At 44.6% G+C, this 19,376-nt stretch overlaps 1 protein-coding gene across 6 annotated transcripts in view; it reads right to left on the bottom strand.

Annotated features, from left to right (window-relative positions):
• nap1l4b (nucleosome assembly protein 1-like 4b) overlaps nt 1–19,042 on the bottom strand; it is a 128,808-nt gene extending 109,766 nt beyond the window's left edge. For 5 of the 6 annotated variants that reach the window (XM_038807525.1, XM_038807528.1, XM_038807531.1 and 2 more), the window contains exons 1-3: nt 18,875–19,042; nt 3,994–4,027; nt 2,302–2,369 (exon numbers count right to left, since the gene is read on the bottom strand). In XM_038807525.1, the coding sequence (XP_038663453.1) occupies nt 2,302–2,369; nt 3,994–4,010 (85 nt within the window). In that variant the 5' untranslated portion in view covers nt 4,011–4,027; nt 18,875–19,042. Of the gene's footprint in view, nt 1–2,301; nt 2,370–3,993; nt 4,028–13,372; nt 13,501–18,874 lie in introns of all 6 variants that reach the window. The other variant, XM_038807526.1, reaches the window with a different exon arrangement.
• Nucleotides 19,043–19,376: the final 334 nt, after the last annotated feature.

Raw genomic sequence — 19,376 nt, 5'->3', positions numbered from 1 at the left:
TCATAGAATCCCGACAGTGCAGATGGGGATCATTTGGCCCATTGAGTCTGCACCGGTGCTTGGAAACAACACCCTACTTAAGCTCACGCCTCCACCCTATCTCCATAACCCCACCTAACCTTTTGGACACTCGGGAGCAATTTACCATGGTCAATCCACCTAACCTGCAGCTCTTTGGTCTGTGGCAGGAAATGAGGGCACCTGGAGGAAACCCACACAGACAGATGGAGAAAGTACAAACTTCAGTCACCTGAGGCCGGAATTGAACCCAGATCCCTGGAACTGTGAAACAGCAGTGCCAACCACGCTGTTGCCATGCCGCCCACTTTTTTGAGGCAATACCCAGGGTTGTGAGGGTGGTGCCATGCCCAGAAGTGGCAGTCTTTGGGTTCTCAAACCAGCCAGCACTGTTTATGGGGAGCAGGGTCGACACCCTAGCCTTTGCCTCCCTAATCATCCGTCAAAGAATCCTGTTCGGCTGGCGATTGGCAGTACCACCCACAGCTGCAGACTGGCTATCCCACCTGTCGGAATTCCTCCAAGGTGGAGAAGATAAAACCCACCATCCGTTGAAGACGGCTTCCACAGGACGTGGACGCCATTCACTAACTTATTCCAAGAAGTGTTGGGGGGGGGTTATAAGAGAGAAAGGTATGGGGCAGAATTCAGCAGCAGAACCACAGAGGGGGCCCAAAAACGAGAGGGAGCAGAGTAAACAGCAAGGCGGGCCAGAACCAGACCTTTATTAATTAAGATCACAATCTCCCCGAGCCCAACTATCAAAGCCCGAGCAGTACATCTGGCTCACTCAAGCTTTCTGGAGCCTAATCTGACACCGTACCGCAAATGGGTCTCTTGTAAAAACATGCCGAGTCCCAAACTCTTTTAAATGTGCAAAAACCCTTTACCCTCTTTACTGGTCCCCCCAGACCTTGTACATTACAGGTGACTACCCTCAGCGAGGGCATCTCATCCGCCCCCCCCCCCCCACCCCCCAAATCAGCCATTACCACCGCGATGCGTCATACCACCAGTTCCTCAGTCCCAGGCCCACCTAAGATGGCCACCTGCCCACCCAATAAGTGAAACAAAGAAAATCCCCTGGTCACTTTTAGCTCCCTACTCTTTCTCTTCCCCTAGCGGGAAGACTGTCTGCTCCCTCAACTACAACATCGCCCCCCCCCACCAACTAATTCATCGAGCCTCACCAAACTGGCTCAACAAGTAACAGCCCTCTCCCCACATCCCCCGTTCACTAGCCTACCCCTTGGTGATAGCAAGGTGTCAAGTCTATCGTGACACTCTCTCGCTGGATACACCACCCCGAATCCTATACTCTTATTATACAGCACCACCTTAACCTTAGAGACCGCCCTTCACTTTGCCAGCTCGGTGCTAATGTCCTGATCGATGCACACCATGTGCCCAGCCCAATCAATGCACCGATTCTTCTTGGCCCACTCCAGGACACACTCATTCCTCGGAAAACTATGAAAGCAGATCATCACCGCCCGTGGAGGCTCATTCGGCCGTGGTTCTGCCGCTCAGCCCAATGAGCCCTGTCCAATTCCGGAGGGGAGAATATTTCATCCTCTCCCCACCAATTGAGAGAACCTCTCTGCAAAATATTAGATTGGATGCGGGCCTTCCACTTCCACAGGCAAACCCATCACTTGAATCCAGCATCTTGACCGGTTCTCCAGTTCAGGCCCTTCTTCCTCTCCGCCACAACAGCATTTCAGCTTCCAACGAGGTGAGTTGACCGCCCTGCCTCGGCAAGACCTTCTCCACACCCTCCAGCGTCTCCCCATAACTTCAATAACTTCATGAAAAATATTGTCATTTCATTTATGATGAAGCTCCTTCACAGCTTTGGCTGTCTTGTCCAGCTGCTCTCGTGTCTGGCCCAATACCTCCTGGATGGTGGTTTTAAACGACTTATCTCCTTTCTTTGCTGCTCAAATTAGCCACCCACCTGCCTTCCAAATGTCGCCAATTCCTGCACCATCACCCTCTGACCATTTTTGCCGAAGCTTTTGACATAGCTTTTGACTATCCGTTATCCAAACGAATCTGCTGAGTTGGAACCCAAAATTCCCTGAAAAACTAGGCAACAGGGATCAAAAATACAATAAAAGCCACCTTCTGTGCGACCTGCGCGCCATTTGTCAACACCGGAATTGAAATAAAAGAAAATTTACAATACATAATTTTTACACTAATTCCACTTCAGTTCAGGTTACCAAACTATTTTTAAAATCAGTTGATGTTTAAATGCACTATCTCAATGACAGAAACTACCTTTTCCTTTGCTTTCAGCTGGCAATTTGTCCGTTCCCAAAGGCTCCACAGAAGCATCATCCCCTTTACTGAAAGGCAAAACAGCATGTCAGATGGACTACAGATCAGCAGTTAGTGCAGGAGAGCTATCAAATACAACAGGAAGGGGATTTAACCAAGCCTTCTTTTATCATGAACAAGCAGTTTGCAGAGAGGGTGAGCAACGGTCAATGAAGTACATTCCAACATAGAACCCATGTTTACACTGCTCTTCAAAATTAAAGTCATGTAGCAGCTTGCATTAAATACTGGGAGCCTATCTGGAGTAAACAAAAACACAACTTCAAATTTCATGAAATGCAGCATCTAAAAGCAGCAGACAGGCCAGTGATGTAGGTTAGACTCATCCAGTGAACCATAGAACTGTTACAGTGCAGGAGGCCATTCAGCCCATCAAGGCTGCACCGACCCTCTGAAAGAGCATTGTACCTCGGCCCCGATCCCTGCCCTATCCCCCTAACCTGGAAACTAAGTGGCAATTTAGCATGGTCAATCAAACTAACCTGCACATCTTTAGACTGTGGGAGGAAACCAGAGCACCTGGGGGAAACCACGCAGACATGGGAAGAAAGTGCAAACTCCAGTCACCCAAGGCCGAAATTTAACCCAGGTCCTTGGCACTATGTTTTGTCTCAACACTTTTGACCTTATATTCATATCTTCATGCTCTTAACTCCAATTTTTTCACTACTTGCTCGTGAATGTTGTACTTTTTCTTATTGGCCCTAATAGGTTTCCTAGCTGCCTCCACCTTTTTCATAGTGCTTGTTTTTTTCTTCTTAGCTTTGATATAGCTGGGCTGCTTCTCATTTAGATTAGCATTAAAACTTTTAACTCATTTTCTATTTGCTGCAGTTCTCGGTGAAGTTTATCCAACTCTTTCTTCACCCGTACTACTTCTGATGCTGTGACTTGTCTTACTTTCTGACTGATTACAGCTTTATCGTTTGCTTGCAATTTACTGCTAATACTAAATACTATCTCCAGTCAAGCACTTTGCAGGGTAGAATCAAGACGCTAGATGTGCTACCACTGCATGAAAAATCAGCAATATGTTAAAGCAAGGGGGGGGGGGAGGGAAGAGCAAGCAGAATAAATAATCGTTTTGACATCACTCAGACCCCAGCAACTATGTCGCTGCCTTAAGAGTGCACCAGCAATTATACTGTACAATTTGCAGGGCACCTCCCAGTTCTTATGCCGCCCTCAAACTTGCTGCTTAGTGTAACTTTGAGCCCCTATTTAGAGCAGTAGCCAGTTGGCAGTAGTTTGGAGGAGCTATAATTCAGCGCTGTTCTATTGTCTTCCTTCAGAAAATGGCAGTAAGGCAGAGTATAGAAGCAGGATCTTAGCCTGAGGAAATAGTGGACAGTTTTTCCTTTCCTGTTCACTTGGGTTAAGTATTAGTTTCCAACTGCCAAATACTCATGGTTGAAAATAAGAGTTCTTCACAGGAGGAAATTACAAGATAATGGATAATTCTTCTAAATTCTTTTGTTACTGTAACCTGCATTAATTTGATGAATTTCACAACCAACTACGAGTTCTGTTCCGTATTGGGGAATATTGACTGCTGCTGTGTCATCTTTCCCAAATCAAACGCTATGTTACAGGAATACAAGTGACCAGGGTAATGGCATCAATTTGCCTTACCTGTTCTTATCAGCCATCTTTCACGTTGATCCACCTAGAAAACATATCGGGGAAAAAAAACAGGTCAGGGTGTTACGCTTAGGCACATACTTACAACGGTATCATCTTCAATCACTAACAAGCAGCTGCTTTGGGTGCTTAAGGGAGAAAGATTTGCCACAAATGGGCAGAAAATTGAACCCAAAGCCAACAAGAAAATTTCAGCATTTCCTCATGAGGAAATTATAAATATAGAACTTCACGACGAACGTTGTCCAATCTTTGAAAGTGATGCTGCCATAAGAAATTGGCTAGAATTATTGGCCTTAAAACAGTAAAACTGAAGAACAGGAACAATAAGTTAAGCATCACAAAGATCAGAACAGCATCCTGCGAAGTTACTATGGATGGCAATGAATTATAAGACTTAAATAATAGCCAAGAGGGTTAAATCTATTTCACTATATGCAGAGTATAATATTTAGAGTAAAGCAACATTTTTGCTGGCTTCAATAGATGCGTCTTAGATGTCAAGTGCAATTGGAAACCCAAATTTCGGAATAAATAGATTGAAATCTAGAATCTTGTTCTCATTATTAACAAATTTAAGAGCAGCTCAGAGTGCAAATATCACATTGACTTCTGCAAACAATCACAAAATGAACCACGAGAACAGGGAGGTACTTCTTGATGTAGGTTGCATTACTCTGGAATAAATTGTTACAAAGTACAACCCCCCCCGAACATAGGTACAATGGTAAATTGGAACAGAGACTGTGGTAACAAATTCCACAGGCTGGCCATTCTCTGGGTGAAAAGATTTCTCATCCAGGTCCTAAATGGCCTACTCTGTATCCTCAGACTGTGACCACGGTTCTGGAAACACCCGTCATCAGGAACATCCTTCCTGCATCTTCCCTCTCTAGTCTGGTTAGAATTTTTATAGGTTTCTACGAGATTCCCCCTCATTCTTCTGAACTGCAGTGACTACAATCCTAACCGAATCAATCTCTCCTCATGCCAGTCCTACCATCCCAGCAATCAGTATGGTAAACCTTCTCTGTATACCCTCTAGAGCAAGAACATCCTCCCTCAGATGAGACGACCAAAACTGCACACAATATTCCAGGGCGTGGCCTCACCAAAGCCCTTTATTATTGCAGCAAGACATCCTTGCTCCTGCACTCGCTATGAAGGCCAACATACTATTTGTCTTCTTTACCACCTGCATGCTTATTTCAGTGTCTGGTGTACGAGGGCACCCAGGTCTCGATGCACATTCCCCTCTCCTAATTTATGGCCATTCAGATAATAGTCTGCTTTCTCGTTTTTGCTACCAATGGGATATCTCTCATTTCTCCAAATTATACTGCATCTGCCATTCATTTGCCCACTCACTCAACTTGTCCAACACTGAAAGATCTCTGCATTCTCCTCACAGCTCACTCTCCCAACCAACTTGGTGTTATCTGCAAATTTGGAGATATTACATTTTGTTCCCTCATCTAAAATCATTTATATTGTGAATAGCTGGGGTCCTAGCACCGATCTGCATGGTACTCCACTAATCACTGCCTGCCAATTTGAAAAAGACACGTTAATTTCTACTTTGTTTCCTGTCTGCCAACCAGTTTCCTATCCATTTCAATACACTTTTTGAAATACTCAGGAACGTGAACAGTTACCAAATATTCCATGTTCGCCATTCTGTAAGAATTTATATTTAAGGAGACACCTTCAATATTAAATTTGTGAACATTCAACACAATTTTTGTTTTTAAATTTAGAGTACCCAATTATTTTTTTTTCGAATTAAGGGGCAATTTAGCGTGGCCAATCCACCTAACCTGCACATATTTGGGTTGTGGGGGTGAAACCCACGCAGATATGGGGAGAATGTGCAAACTCCACACGGACAGTGACCCTGGGCCGGGATTTGAACCCGGGTCCTCAGCGCCACAGTCCCAGTGCTACGTTTTCAACCACAAAATTAACAGACTAATTCACTTCTCTGCCATCTTATTTTTTTAACCCTAGTTTCTCTCTACCTGCACTTCTCAATAATATATTACTACTCATTTCAGATCTACCATATATTATTTCTATCCCAAATGAAACATTTCTTGTGCCTACATTTTGAAAGTAAATGCATGCCAAGCTTCTTACAAGTGGGGAGGCAATGGCACAGTGGGACTGTCAATGGACTAGAAATCCAGAGACCAAAGGTAATACTCTGGGGACGTGTTCAAAACCCGCCATGGCAGAATCTCGAATTTTAAAAGTCCAATGACGACCATGAAACCATCTGGTTTACTAATGCCCTTTTAGGGAAGGAAATCTGTCATCCTTACTTGCTCTGGCCTACATGCGACTCCAGACCCACAGCAATGTCATTGACTCTTAAATGCCCTTCGGGATGGGTAACAAATGCTGGCCCAGCCTGCGACGCCTTCATCCCATGAACGAATAAAGAAACAAAAAAAGTTATTTGTCCCAAACTAAGAAATTTGGGCTGTTCAATACCATAGATAAATAGAAGATGAGAGGAGGCTGCGCTTTAATTTTGCACAATAATCTCTTATGCGGGACTTTGTCAAACTCCTTCTGAAAATCCAAATGAAGCAAAATCGACTGGCTCTTCATGTCAACTGTACTAGTTAGAAAGAATTCCAACTGATTTGTCAAGCAAGATTTCCCCTTCATAAATCCATGCTGACTCTGACTGATCCTGCCACTGCTTTCTAAATGTTCCGCTATAAAGTTCTTGATAATGGATTCAAGAATTTTTCCCATGTTAGGCTCCTGGTCTATAATTCCCGGTTTTCTCTTAACCTCCCTTTTTAAATGTTGGAGTGACATTAGTTACCCTCCAATCTGTAAGGATTGTTCCAAAGTCTATAGAATCCCAGAAGATGACCACCAATTCATCCAATATCAAATATTGTGAATAGCTGGTGTCCCAGCATCGATCCCTGTGGCACCCCACTAGTTACTGCCTGCCAATTTTTGACTTTGTATTATTTTGAGTAGTATTACTTTGATCTGTATTATGGCGAGAGAGTTTGGCTTTGTTTTTCTTTATACTGACTTAGGTTGGCATCTGTTTCTTTAAGTGGGCAGTTGTCGGGGCTGGGTTGATGGTTTCGATGGGCGGGGTAGGGCAGGTAGGCAACAATAGTTGGGATATATGCTGGCGTCAAGAGTCGTGGGACACCAGGATAGCAGGGTGAGCTAGTCTGCGGAAGCACAGTGGGGGATGTGTATACAATCAGATTAGGGATGGGGTTAGGTTACAGAGTTTTGTTGCTGGGGAGGGTTGTTTGGCTGACGAGATGGGATTTGATTTTAGAAGTGGAGAAGAGGTCGGGGATGGGCACTAGCAGGAGGCGGGGCTACAGAGGCTCAGGGCAGGGGGCAGGCACAGGAAAGGGTATGGCTGACCAGCAAAGGTTGGGGGGGGGGGGGGGGGGGGGGTGTGCCCCCCAACTAGGCTGGTCACGGAACGTTAGAGGGCTGAATGGGCCGGTGAAGAGGGCAAAGGTGTTTGCGCATCTTAGGGCTCTAAAGGCGGACGTGATAATGTTGCAGGAGGCGCACCTTAAGGTAGCGGAGAACCAGATTAGGTTGAGGAAGAGCTGGGTTAGTCAGGTATTCCACTCAGGGCTAGATACCAAGACCAAGAGGGCTTGCGATTCTGGTGAACAAGCGGGTGGGGAGCATTTGAGGTGGGGAGTATTGTTTCGGACGGGGAAGGTCACTACGTTATGGTTAGCGGTAAGCTGGGAGGAAGGTGGTCCTGGTCAACATATATGCGCCAAACCGGAATGATGTGGATTTCATAAAGAGGGTGCTGGGGAAGATACCTGACCTGGATTCCCACAAGCTGGTTATGGGCAGGGACATCAATACAGTTATTGACCCAGGCCTGGACCGGTTGTGCTCAAAAATGGGCAAATGTGTTAGCAGGGGCTGGGTTAGCACACTGGGCTAAATCGCTGGCTTTTAAAGCAGACCAAGGCAGGCCAGCAGCACGGTTCAATTCCCGTACCAGCCTCTCCGAACAGGTGCCGGAATGTGGCGACTAGGGGCGTTTCACAGTAACTTTATTGACGCCTACTTGTGACGACAAGCGATTTTCATTTCATTTCAATGGGAAAAGAGCTGAGGGAGCTCATGGAGCAGATGGGGATGAGGGGTCGACCCGTGGAGGTTTAGAAGGTCGACAGGAAAGGAGTTCTCCTTTTTCTCGCACGTCCATAGGGTCTACTCCCAGATCGATTTTTTCATCCCGAGTAGGGATTTGACAGGGCGCAGTATTCAGCAATCGCCATTTCCGACCATGCCCCGCATTGGATCGAGCTACAGGTGAGTGAAGAGAGCTTCCAGCGCCCGCAGTGGAGGTTGGATGTGGGACTGCTGGCAGACGAACGGGTGTGTGAGAGGGTGAGGAAGTGTATACAAAACTACCTGCAGGACAACGATACAGGGAGTATAGAGTTTAATTTTACGCGGATGACCTGGTCTTGTACGTTGCGGACCCGATGGTGGGGATGGACGGAATCATGGCGACCCTGGGGGAATTCAGCCGGTTTTCAGGGTACAAATGGAGTATGACAAAATCGGTTTGCCCCCCAGGAATATGGATGGGGGGTTTCGAGCATGGCGGCGGGCGGGGGTGGGAAGGGTGGGCGATATGTTCCTGGAAGGGAGCTTTGTGAGTTTGAGGAGCTTGGAGGAGAAATTTGGGCTGGTATGGGGAAATTATTTTAGGTACCTACAGTTGCGGGACTTTGTTCGCAGACAGGTCCCATCTTTCCCACGCCTCCTGCCAATGGGGATCTAAGACAGAATAGTCTCTAGGGGGAGGGAAGAAGGGGAGGGTAGAGTCTCTGATATTTATAAGGTGCTCAGGAGGGAGGAAGGGTCCCAGACGGAGGAACTGAAACTTAAATGGGAGGAGCAGCTAGGCGGGGAAATGGAGGACGGGTTGTGGGCAGAGGCCTGAGTAGGGTAAATTCGACTGCGACATGTGCCAGGCTCGGGTTGATTCAATTTAAGGTCGTTCACCGGGCCCACATGACGGTGGTTCGGATGAGCAAATTCTTTGGGATAGAGGACAAATGCGCTAGGTGCGCGGGAGGACCAGCGAACCACGTTCACATGTTTTGGGCATGCCCTAAGCTTAGGGGGTACTGGGAGGGATTTGCGGGAGTCATGTCCCGGGTGCTAAAAAAAAGGTGGCGATGGGTCCAGGGGTGGCAATTTTTGGGGTTTCGGAAGACCCGGGAGTCCAGGGGGAGAAAGAGGCCGATATTTTGGCCTTTGCTTCCCTGATAGCCCGGCGACGAATACTATTGGCGTGGAGGGACTCAAAGCCCCCGAAGACTGAGTTGTGGCTTGCGGACATGTCGAGTTTCCTGGGTATGGAAAAAATTAAGTTCGCCTTGAGGGGATCTGTACAGGGGTTCGCCCGGAGGTGGCAACCATTTATTGACTTCTTTGCGGGAGAGTGAGCGTCAGCAGGGGTGGGGGGTGGGGGCAGAGTAGAGTAGGAGGGATAAAATGGCAGGTAGTACTGGTGGGAGAGGAGCGGGCTTGTTCTGTATGTTACGATTGAAGTATTGAATGTACATGGATGTTTGCACATTTTTGCCTTTTTTGCTTTCTTTCTGTTGATGTCTGTAACTGTTTACAAAGCCAAAAACTACCTCAATAAAATTGTTTATTTAAAAATAAAGTTCCTCCTCTGCAGATTAAGTGAGCCTCAGTTTGTTCACATTATAACCTCAGAATCTTCTGGTCTATCTACCAGACTGTGGACATTTTTTCTCTATATGATAGTCTTAATTTTGTTTGAAACATTTTTTCGGCTCATTTTAAGATGGCTTCTAAAAAACTGACAAAAGAAAGTTTCCTAGTTCCCATTTCTGTTCTATTTGTTTTAACTGAAAATATGATATTGTTTTATATGTTGGTACATTCTCGTGACTTACAGGGGTATACACGACACCATAGATTCACTAGCATAGTTCCACATGCTACTATCGCTAAGTGTATCATGACTTTGAAGTTTCATAGATCTTTTTCAGATTCCTTTCTGCTCCATTTCTTTTCCTCACATCAATATTCAGCAAAATAATTAAAGTGAGGAATGAAAGTTGCATTACCGGATAATCATAAGCACCCTTATTAATGGTTATAATCATACAAACAACATGTAGATGGAGCTCATCACATACATGAAGATTTTAATTAAGTACGAGATAAATACAGAGGATACGAAGCATAGAAGGGGTGAGCAAGATGGGATCATGGACAGATAAGAAAAAATAAGGAACTTTCTGGTTCGGAGGGGTGATGAGTAATAGATGATTAAAATGATAACATCCAGAAGTCCATTCATTGCATATACAAGAAACAAACTACATCTCCAGTGTTTCATACCAAAAACCAGCTGTCTCCCGAGCAGCATCTAGCATAGCAGCAGCATCGCCCTAGACCGGTCATACCCAACAGCTCTAAGGAAATACTGAAGGTTGCTAATCATTTCCATAACTGTATAATCAACATTAAAATTGAAATATGGCACTTAAAACTTTTTACTGAACAATCGCACCAGGTAGGTAAGAGAGGAAAGAAATTTAAAACTGTGTTTCAGGAAAGTTGATTAAAAACTGCAACATTATCGGGCATTAGAACAGATATTCTCACCATTAACAATCTTAACAAGAAGGATATTCTAAACTGAAAAACAATAATGTTAGGCCATTTGTAAATTCTAATTTAGGGAAATGCAGTTTAATATTTACTACAAGTGGTGGAGAAGGTGGTCAAAGTAATGTAGGTTTCAGAGAGCTGTAAGTTATAGATTGGGAAAGGAAAGCCCATGTAGATATTTGAACACAAGGGTACAAATTTTAATTGAGGAAGAGCCCCAGGTTTGAGCAGAGCAGGATTTGGAGAGGAGGGTTTCATACAAGCTTAAGTTTAGGGAGAGTAGGTAATTAGGCTGATCTGGAAAATACTAGAATAGTCTTCTCACCGGCAGGACAGACCCAGCAGAGGTGGCGACATAGTCGTATACAGTTGGGAGGGAGTTCCTTGGAAGTCTTCAACCTGAACTTTGGACCCCATGAAGTCTCATGGCACCCGATCAAACATGGACAAGGAAATCGCCTATTTATTATCAGGTCCCCCCTCAGCTGATGAATCAGTACTCTTCCAATGTGAACATTACTGCACTCTCCATCACCATGAGTGGCTCAGGAGCACCACCAGACCCAGCAGTCCTAAAAGGACATCGAAAAAAAAAGGCTATTCAACCCATCGAGCCTGCTCCGCTATTCGTTATGATCATTGCTGAGCATCAAGTTCAATACTATGATCCCACTTCACCCAGTTTCTTTTTAGCCCCAAGAACTACATGGCTGCTGGACTGAGATTGCGACAGATGGTGAGGGAACCAAGAAGAAAAAAAACATACTTGGCCCCATCCTCAGCAACGTACTAGCTGCAGATGCATCTGTCCATGACAGTATCAGTAGGAATGACCAACGTACAGCCTTGTAATGACAAAGTCCCATCTTCACATAGAGGATACCTCAATCGTGTTGTGTGGTACTATCACTTCGAAGAGATTTACCAATTGAAGACTGGGCATCCATGACATGCTATGGGTCATCAACAGCAGAACTGTACTCAGCCACAATCTGTAACCGCATGACCAGCATACCCTCCATTCTGCCAACCCTCCATTCTGCCAATCCCCAGCCAATGGATCAGATTTAAGCTCTGAAGTCCTACCACATCCTGTTGTGAATGGCAGTGGCAATTAGAAAAACTCACTGAAGGAAGCAGTTCCACAAATATCCCCATCATCTGTGCAAAAGGAAAGGCTGAAACATTCACACCAATCTTCAGCCAGAAGTGCCAAGTAGATGATCCATCTTGGCCTGTTCCCGAGGTCCCCAGAATCGCAGAAGTCAGTCTTCAGCCAATTTGATTCACTCAACGTGATATCAACAAACGACTGAAAGCACTGGATACTGGAAAGGCTATGGGCCCTGGCAATATGCTTACAATATTCCTGAAGGCTTGCACTCCAGGACTTGTCACGCCCCTGGCAAAGTGGTTTCAGTACAGCTACAGCACATTCATCTAGCCTGCAATGTGGAAAATTTCCCACGGACAGGACAAATTCAACCCAGTCAATTATCGACTCTCTGTTATCAGCAAAATGATGGAAGGGGTCATCAACAGTGCTACCAAGCAGCACTTACTCAGCAATAACTTGCTCACGGAGGCTCAGTTTGGGTTCTGCCAGAGTCACTCAGCTCCAGCCTTGGTTCAAACATGGACAAAAGAGCTGAACTCCAGAGATGAGGGGAGAGTGACTTCCCTTGGTATCAAGACAGCATTTGATAAGAGTATGACATCAAGGAGCCCTGGTAAAACGTCGGAATTAGTGCGAACATCCTCCGCTGGTTTAGTCATACCTGGCATGAAGGAAGGTGATTGGAGGGCAATCATTTCAGCTCAAGGATATCACTGCACAAGCTCCTCAGAGTACTATCCTGGGCCCAATCCTCCTCAGCTGCTTCATCAATGACCTTCCTTCCATCAGAAGGTCAGAGGTAGAAGTATTTGCTGATGATTGCACAATGTTCAGCACCATTCACGACTTGTCAGATACTGAACCAGTCAATGTCCAAATTCAACAAGATCTGGACAATATCCAGGCTTGGGCTAACAAGTGGCATTTGCACCACACAAGTGCCAGGCAATGATAATCTCCAACAAGAAATGAAAATTGCTTATTTCTAACGATCACCCTATGACATTACCATCACTGAAACCCCACCGCAAACAACATCTTATGGTTTACCACTGACCAGAAACGGAACTAGCCATATAAATACTGTGGCTACCAGAGCAAGTCAAAGGTTAGGAATCCTGTGGCAACTAACTCACTTCCTGACTCCCCAAAGCCTGTGTACCATCTCCAATGGAATATTCTCCACTTGCCTGGATGAGTGCAGCTGCAACAACACAAGATGCTAGACACAATCCAAGACAAGGCAGCCCACTTGATTATGATCCCTTCCACAAACATTCCATCTATCCTCTACAACTCCAATCTTCCTTTCTCTTCTGTTCATTAAACGTGTTATCACTGGGCTTGATGTCCATCTGTTCCAAAACATTTAAAATTCCTTTGGTGTGGTTCCAATGTTCTTGTGAATTCAAGAATGCTCTGCACAATGTTCTGAATAACATGCTCTGTAACTGTGATGTTTTTACCATTATTGTCTTCCTCAACCATCAAGTAATGTTGGATGCAATTTTCCATTTCATCCTTCACTGCCTAGAACCTTGTGACTTAACTGATTCCATTACCTACCTCCCTTTCGTTTTGATCTTCCAGAATTCCTTAAATTCTTAACTGCTGGAAGGTAGCAAAAGTAACCTCCCTATACCAAGGAAGGAGAGAGAAAACAGGGAACTGTAGGCCAGTTAGCCTAACATCAGCTGTAGGATAAATGTTAGAATCGATTATTCATATGATAGTGTCAGGACAGTTTGAACATCACAAAATTATTATGCAGAATCAACACAGTATTTTGAAAAGGAAATTATATTTGATAAATTTACTGGAGCTCATTTTGAAGGGGTAACTAGCAGAGTAGTTAAAAGGGGATCCATTGGATATAGGGTATATTTGGATTGCAGAACACATTTAATAAGATACCACACTTTAGATTAAAAGACCGGAATAGGACTCATGGCATTGGGGGTATTAGAATGTGTTTAGCATTGGTCAATGGACAGAAAACAGCAGGATCACAAAGGAATTGCAGTACAGAATTCTTGCTTTTGTGGGACTATAGCACTGTGTGCAATTTTGGTCTCCATATCTAAGGAGGGACATGCTTGCCTTGAAACAGTATAGCAAACATTTATTATGTTAGTTTATTGGGCAAGAGAGCTGCCTTCGATGCTCTCTAAAGCAAGAAGAATGAGAGACGATTTCATCAAAGGAGTAACGGAAGTAACAAAGAAGTGACACATTGAACTTGAAATGTTAGCTCTGTTCATCTCTCCAAAGATGCTGCTAGACATGCCGAGTTTTTCAAGCACTTTCTTTTTATTCTTGAAGCAACGGCTCTACTTGGAACGTGGCAGGAGACTTCCAAGAAATATTTTGAGGATAGCCAAAAGAATATCTGAAGAGGGGCAGCACGGTGGTGCAAGTGGTTAACACAGTTGCCTCCTGGCGCCGAGGTCCCAGGTTCGATCCCGGCTCTGGGTCACTGTTCGTGTGGAGTTTGCACATTCTCCCCGTGTTTGCGTGGGTTTCGCCCTAACAAACCAAAAATGTGCAGGGTAGGTGGAATGGCCATGCTAAATTGCCCCATAATTGTAAAAAATTAATTGGATACACTAAATTTATTTTTAAAAATCTGATGAGGTCAAACATATTGCTGACTCAAGAAACCATCCTATATGACAGACTAAAATGGAGAAGACACTTTCAGAAAGGCACTGAACAAATCAACAGACTTCATTGGGAACGTGCAGATGTTGAGGCGGTTAGAGGGAGCACACAAACCTCAAAACAACCCATCTACTCAACCCTCTAGCACCACCTGTTTCGCATGTGGCAGAATTTGTAAATCATATAGTGGATATATCAGGCATCTCTGATGGAAGTCTCACTCCTGAGAGACTGCCTAAAAAGGGAGAAAACGTCCAAAACTGAGATCAGTTGATTTTTGGGCATCAAAGGAAACCAGGGATGTGAAGGTAGTACAGGAAAATGTGATAGCAAAGTTCAGTCATGACCTTATTGTATGGTGATCAAGCTTGTTGTGCCTGCTTCCATTTATATTTATATCCTTACCTAAACATAGCCAACGTATGCCTGGTATGGCTTCTCCTCCCCATACCCCTGGATTCTATCACAAATCTATCCTTGATCGTCTGCAGTCTTGTCAGTTTTCCAACATATACTGATGAAACCAGCTTCACAACACACATCTTGAGCTGCATTCACCGCTGCTGTCAAGACAGCTTGTCTGCTTTAATTGACCAAGTAAACAAAGACCTCGGTAGGGAGCTTTTTTGGAAAGTCAGTGCAGCCTTGATAGGTCGAATGGCCTCCTTCGGCACCGTAGGGATTCTATGATGCCATTAGAAACTTCTCAAACACCAGCATTTTAAGAAGTTTTTGGTCTTCCTTCCTAATTTCAGCCTCCGTGGATTCATTAATATTTGTTTGTAAAACTGCCTTGTTAAAGATGCTATTTAAAATGTTGTTGCGATCCAAAGGTGAGTATTGGAACTTGGAGGGATGCTCCCCAATTCCATCTCTAACAGGTTCACATGTTAAGAATGGCCACTTAGATGAGATACTGGGATAAACTGATGTCTAGCAATCAAACTCAACTTGGAGTCTACGCTTTTAGAAGAGGCAAGTAAAAAATTTTCATTCAGCACACTGACCAAATAATACGTGAGCAAGATTGTGGCAGACCTAATTCCCCACATTGAAAAACAACCATCAAAACGTGCTCAGGAAAAAATGTAAATTTTAATGATTACACTGAGAAAGTCATATGACTTTCTTTTACATGGGGTCACGATTTCAAAGTGAGGGGGAAAGTTTAAGGGAGCTGTGCGTAAAAAGTTTTTTTACGCAGAGGGTGGTGGGTGCCTGGAACGCTTTACCAGCGGAGGTGGTAGAGGCAGGCACGATAGCATCATTTAAGAGGCATCTAGACGTGTATATGAACGGGTGGGAACAGAGGGAAGTAGACCCTGGAAAATAGGAGACAGGTTTAGATAAAGGATCTGGATCGGCGCAGGCTGGGAGGACCGAAGGGCCTGTTCCTGTGCTGTAATTTTCTTTGTTCTTTGACATTATGATTCCAATTCTCCCTCCCCACCCTCAACACTTCTCGTGTTCAGTGCAAAGTCAGCTTTCATAGGCAACAAGTGTTTCCTGTGAACCAGAAGTTGATCTTGTGTATCAAGTGGGCAAGTGTTTCAACTTTCAACTCAAGTGGGCAAGTGGGCAGCAGGGTAGCATGGTGGTTAGCATAAATGCTTCACAGCTCCAGGGTCCCAGGTTCGATTCCCGGCTGGGTCACTGTCTGTGTGGAGTCTGCACGTCCTCCCCCTGTGTGCGTGGGTTTCCTCCGGGTGCTCCGGTTTCCTCCCACAGTCCAAAGATGTGCGGGTTAGGTGGATTGGCCATGCTAAATTGCCCGTAGTGTCCTAATAAAAAAGTAAGGTTAAGGGGGGGGTTGTTGGGTTACGGGTATAGGGTGGATACGTGGGTTTGAGTAGGGTGATCATGGCTCGGCACAACATTGAGGGCCGAAGGGCCTGTTCTGTGCTGTACTGTTCTATGATCTAGGAAGGCTGTCCTCAACAGAACAATCAGCCAATTTAGGCATGCCTGAGAAATTGTACAGGACACTGCAGTATATACCTGACGTCTCCAACCAACAGGCCACTAGTTCAAGCTCAAAGCTATTGAATGTGTTTAAGATCCTGTGAATAATTCTAAAAGTGAGTTTTAAACAGATTGCATTATTCAGTTGTCATCGGCTCCAAGCCGCAATAATTCTTTTTATAAATTGTAATGCCATGTGTCACTTGAAACAACTTTAGAATATCATTGGATTGTCTAAAGGGGTGTTTATAAATTCGCACAAACTAATTAAACTAGTTTAAATGTAGATTATTTTATGTTCAGTGCATTATAACTATGTTCCTTCGCAATTGAGGATTAACTATAGTAAATGAAGGCAAGCTTAGTTTAACTGTTGTATGTTTTTCAAAAAAAAAATGTTTCACTTGAAACAGAACCCTAACTTTTTTTAAATAAAAATTGAGTACCCAATTCACCTACCATGCACATCTTTTGGGTTGTGGGGGTGAAACCTACGCAAACACGGATGAATGTGCAAACTCCACACAGACAGTGACCCAGAGCCGGGATCGAACCTGGGACCTCGGCGCCGTGAGGCAGCAGCACTAACCACTGCGTCGCCGTGCTGCCCTTGAAACAGAACCCTCATTTGACAGTTTTAAACGTGGAAGTTGGGAGAAAAATGGACAGACATTCCAAAAGACAAATACTTTTTTAAAAGTTGGCTATGGAACAGTTATTTACAAGTTTAGAGGGTTGTAGGCAAGTTTATTTGAGGGGTTTGCAACAGCGATTCTGAGCAGGGAAATGTACAATGAGAGGGATAATCTCAATTAACTTGTGGGAGGCAGCCCAGGCAGGAAAGATGGTTGGTTAGCAACTTGCTGAGAAAGGAGACCAGGCAAGAAAGTGAATTGCATAGATACAAGTTTCCAGATAGCATGAAGAGGGATGATAAAGAAAATAGAACTCTATAAATGTTTAGTGATCGGCCACTGAAGCACGCTGCAGGGAGGTTTGCCTTACCGATCAAGGGAAGAGGAAAGCAGTAGATCAGATGACCCCAATCTTCAAGAAGCAAATTTAAAAAATATAGTGGCACTGGAGAGGTTGCAGAGAAGATTGCCAAGCGTAATACCAGAAATGCATTAGTATATATTTCAGGAATGGGTTGGCAGGCTGAATCTTTTCACTCTTGAAAAAAGACTGACAGGTCACTGGAGTAATTTAAAATTATGAAAGGTTTTGATAAGAGAGGATATAGAGAAGGTTTCTTCCTGTAGGGAAGAGTATAACTAGAGCCTAACTTGCATCTCCAAGATATCCAATTGGGAATTAAGAAAATTCTTCATCCAACCAACATCTTCATCCAAGACTGGGAAGGAAATGGAATTCACTACCCTGGGTGTGAGTGAAGCGAATAGTACAGATGTATTTAAGAGTAAGCTAGATAAGCTTGAGGGAAAAGGAAATAGATGGTTACAAATGGGAACAGATGAAAGAGGCTGAGTGCAACATAAACATTAGCATGGGCAGAGTAGTTTGTTTCAACTTTAAAATCCCATGCAAGTCCACACGTTCCTTACACTAAGGGGACAGGTTAGGAGGGATTAAGTTGTTAGTGCAGAAAATAAATTGTGTCGTTTTTTCTGTTTGTAGGATCAATTTCAGAGTGAGACCCAAAAAGTACCAAGTTACCAGACAACAGCAACAGTTCTGGGGTAGGATAGGTTTCCTCCACTCCTAGTTGCTTTCTACATGCTCCTGTTAAAGTGCATGCAATAGAAGTTACATGGTTATGGACCATGTGCTTTACTTATCTACAACAGCCCACTTAGAATTGAAAGTCACTCCAGCAAACTGGAGGGGAAATAGTTGATAGCAAATGCAGGTTTTACTTTCATTAGATTTATCAATATTGTGATTTTTGTTTAAATTGTCAATTTTAAAACGAAGCAAAATAAACTACACCACAAAACCAATCTTGGACATTCGTGCTGCCCACTAGCCCTTGATATATTGAATAAATTCACAATTGAATCTGAACAAAATTAGTTGAATCCTAAATAAGTTAAGTTTACATTTTTCTTTAGAACTTTAAATCTGAAATTTCCAAGCGGTGAACTACTGACTGATCAGCCCGGGCATAAGCCTTCAAAATAAGCGGGGCCCCTAGATTCAGAGTCCTGTGCAGGTTTCCATTTAGCAGTGGTTTAATCTTACTTGAATAAAATAAACCCGGACAGTAAAAGCTGCAGTGCGGCCGCTGAATTAAAGAGCCTCAAATCCAGCGCAACACGCAGCTGGCGTGTATGTGTGAGAGGCCCGAAACCCCAGCACCCCTCCACATGTCACCCGGCCCGTCCCCGCAACACGGCCACTCATCACTCCCCGCCCCGGGCTCTCTCCCGCCCCTCTTCCCGCGGCCGGACCCCTCTCTCCTCGACCGGACCCCGCGGCCCGTACCTTCGCCTCCACAACCGTCGCTCAAGGCCGGCCGTCTCTCAGTCACCTCCGCGCGCTAATGGCGGACACCAAAGAGGCCGCTTCCCATTGGCCGCCGCCCAGCGCGGACTCCCGCGCCGACGTCAGAGCGCACAAAATCGGCCAATTAGAAAGCGCGCTTCCGCTGGGTGCCCGGCTTGTGAGCTCTTAAAGGGAACGCATTCGAATTTGCCGGCTAAAAATAGAGCTCTTGAAGAGACGTTGCGATCCACGTGAGAACAGCCGAGCCCTAATCCACGCCAAGGCTGGAAAGCGTGAGAGGTCCTATACTAGTGAACGGCGCTATATAAATGCAAGTTATTTTCTTGCTTCGTTTTATGAGAATTCAGGTTTGTCCTGGAGCGCAAAGAATTGATCATTTATCTCTTGGACGCAACTCCCATCAATATCATTCGGCATTAAAAAGTTAGCATTTTTAATTTTCTTGGAACATAAGTAAAAATAATACTCGCGAGTTGAAAAG

This window comes from Scyliorhinus canicula, chromosome 9 (assembly GCF_902713615.1).
Source record: "Scyliorhinus canicula chromosome 9, sScyCan1.1, whole genome shotgun sequence".
NCBI classification, from domain to species: Eukaryota; Metazoa; Chordata; class Chondrichthyes; order Carcharhiniformes; family Scyliorhinidae; genus Scyliorhinus; species Scyliorhinus canicula.
Note: the sequence above shows the minus strand (reverse complement) of the source record. Positions and strands in the feature narration are given on the sequence as shown.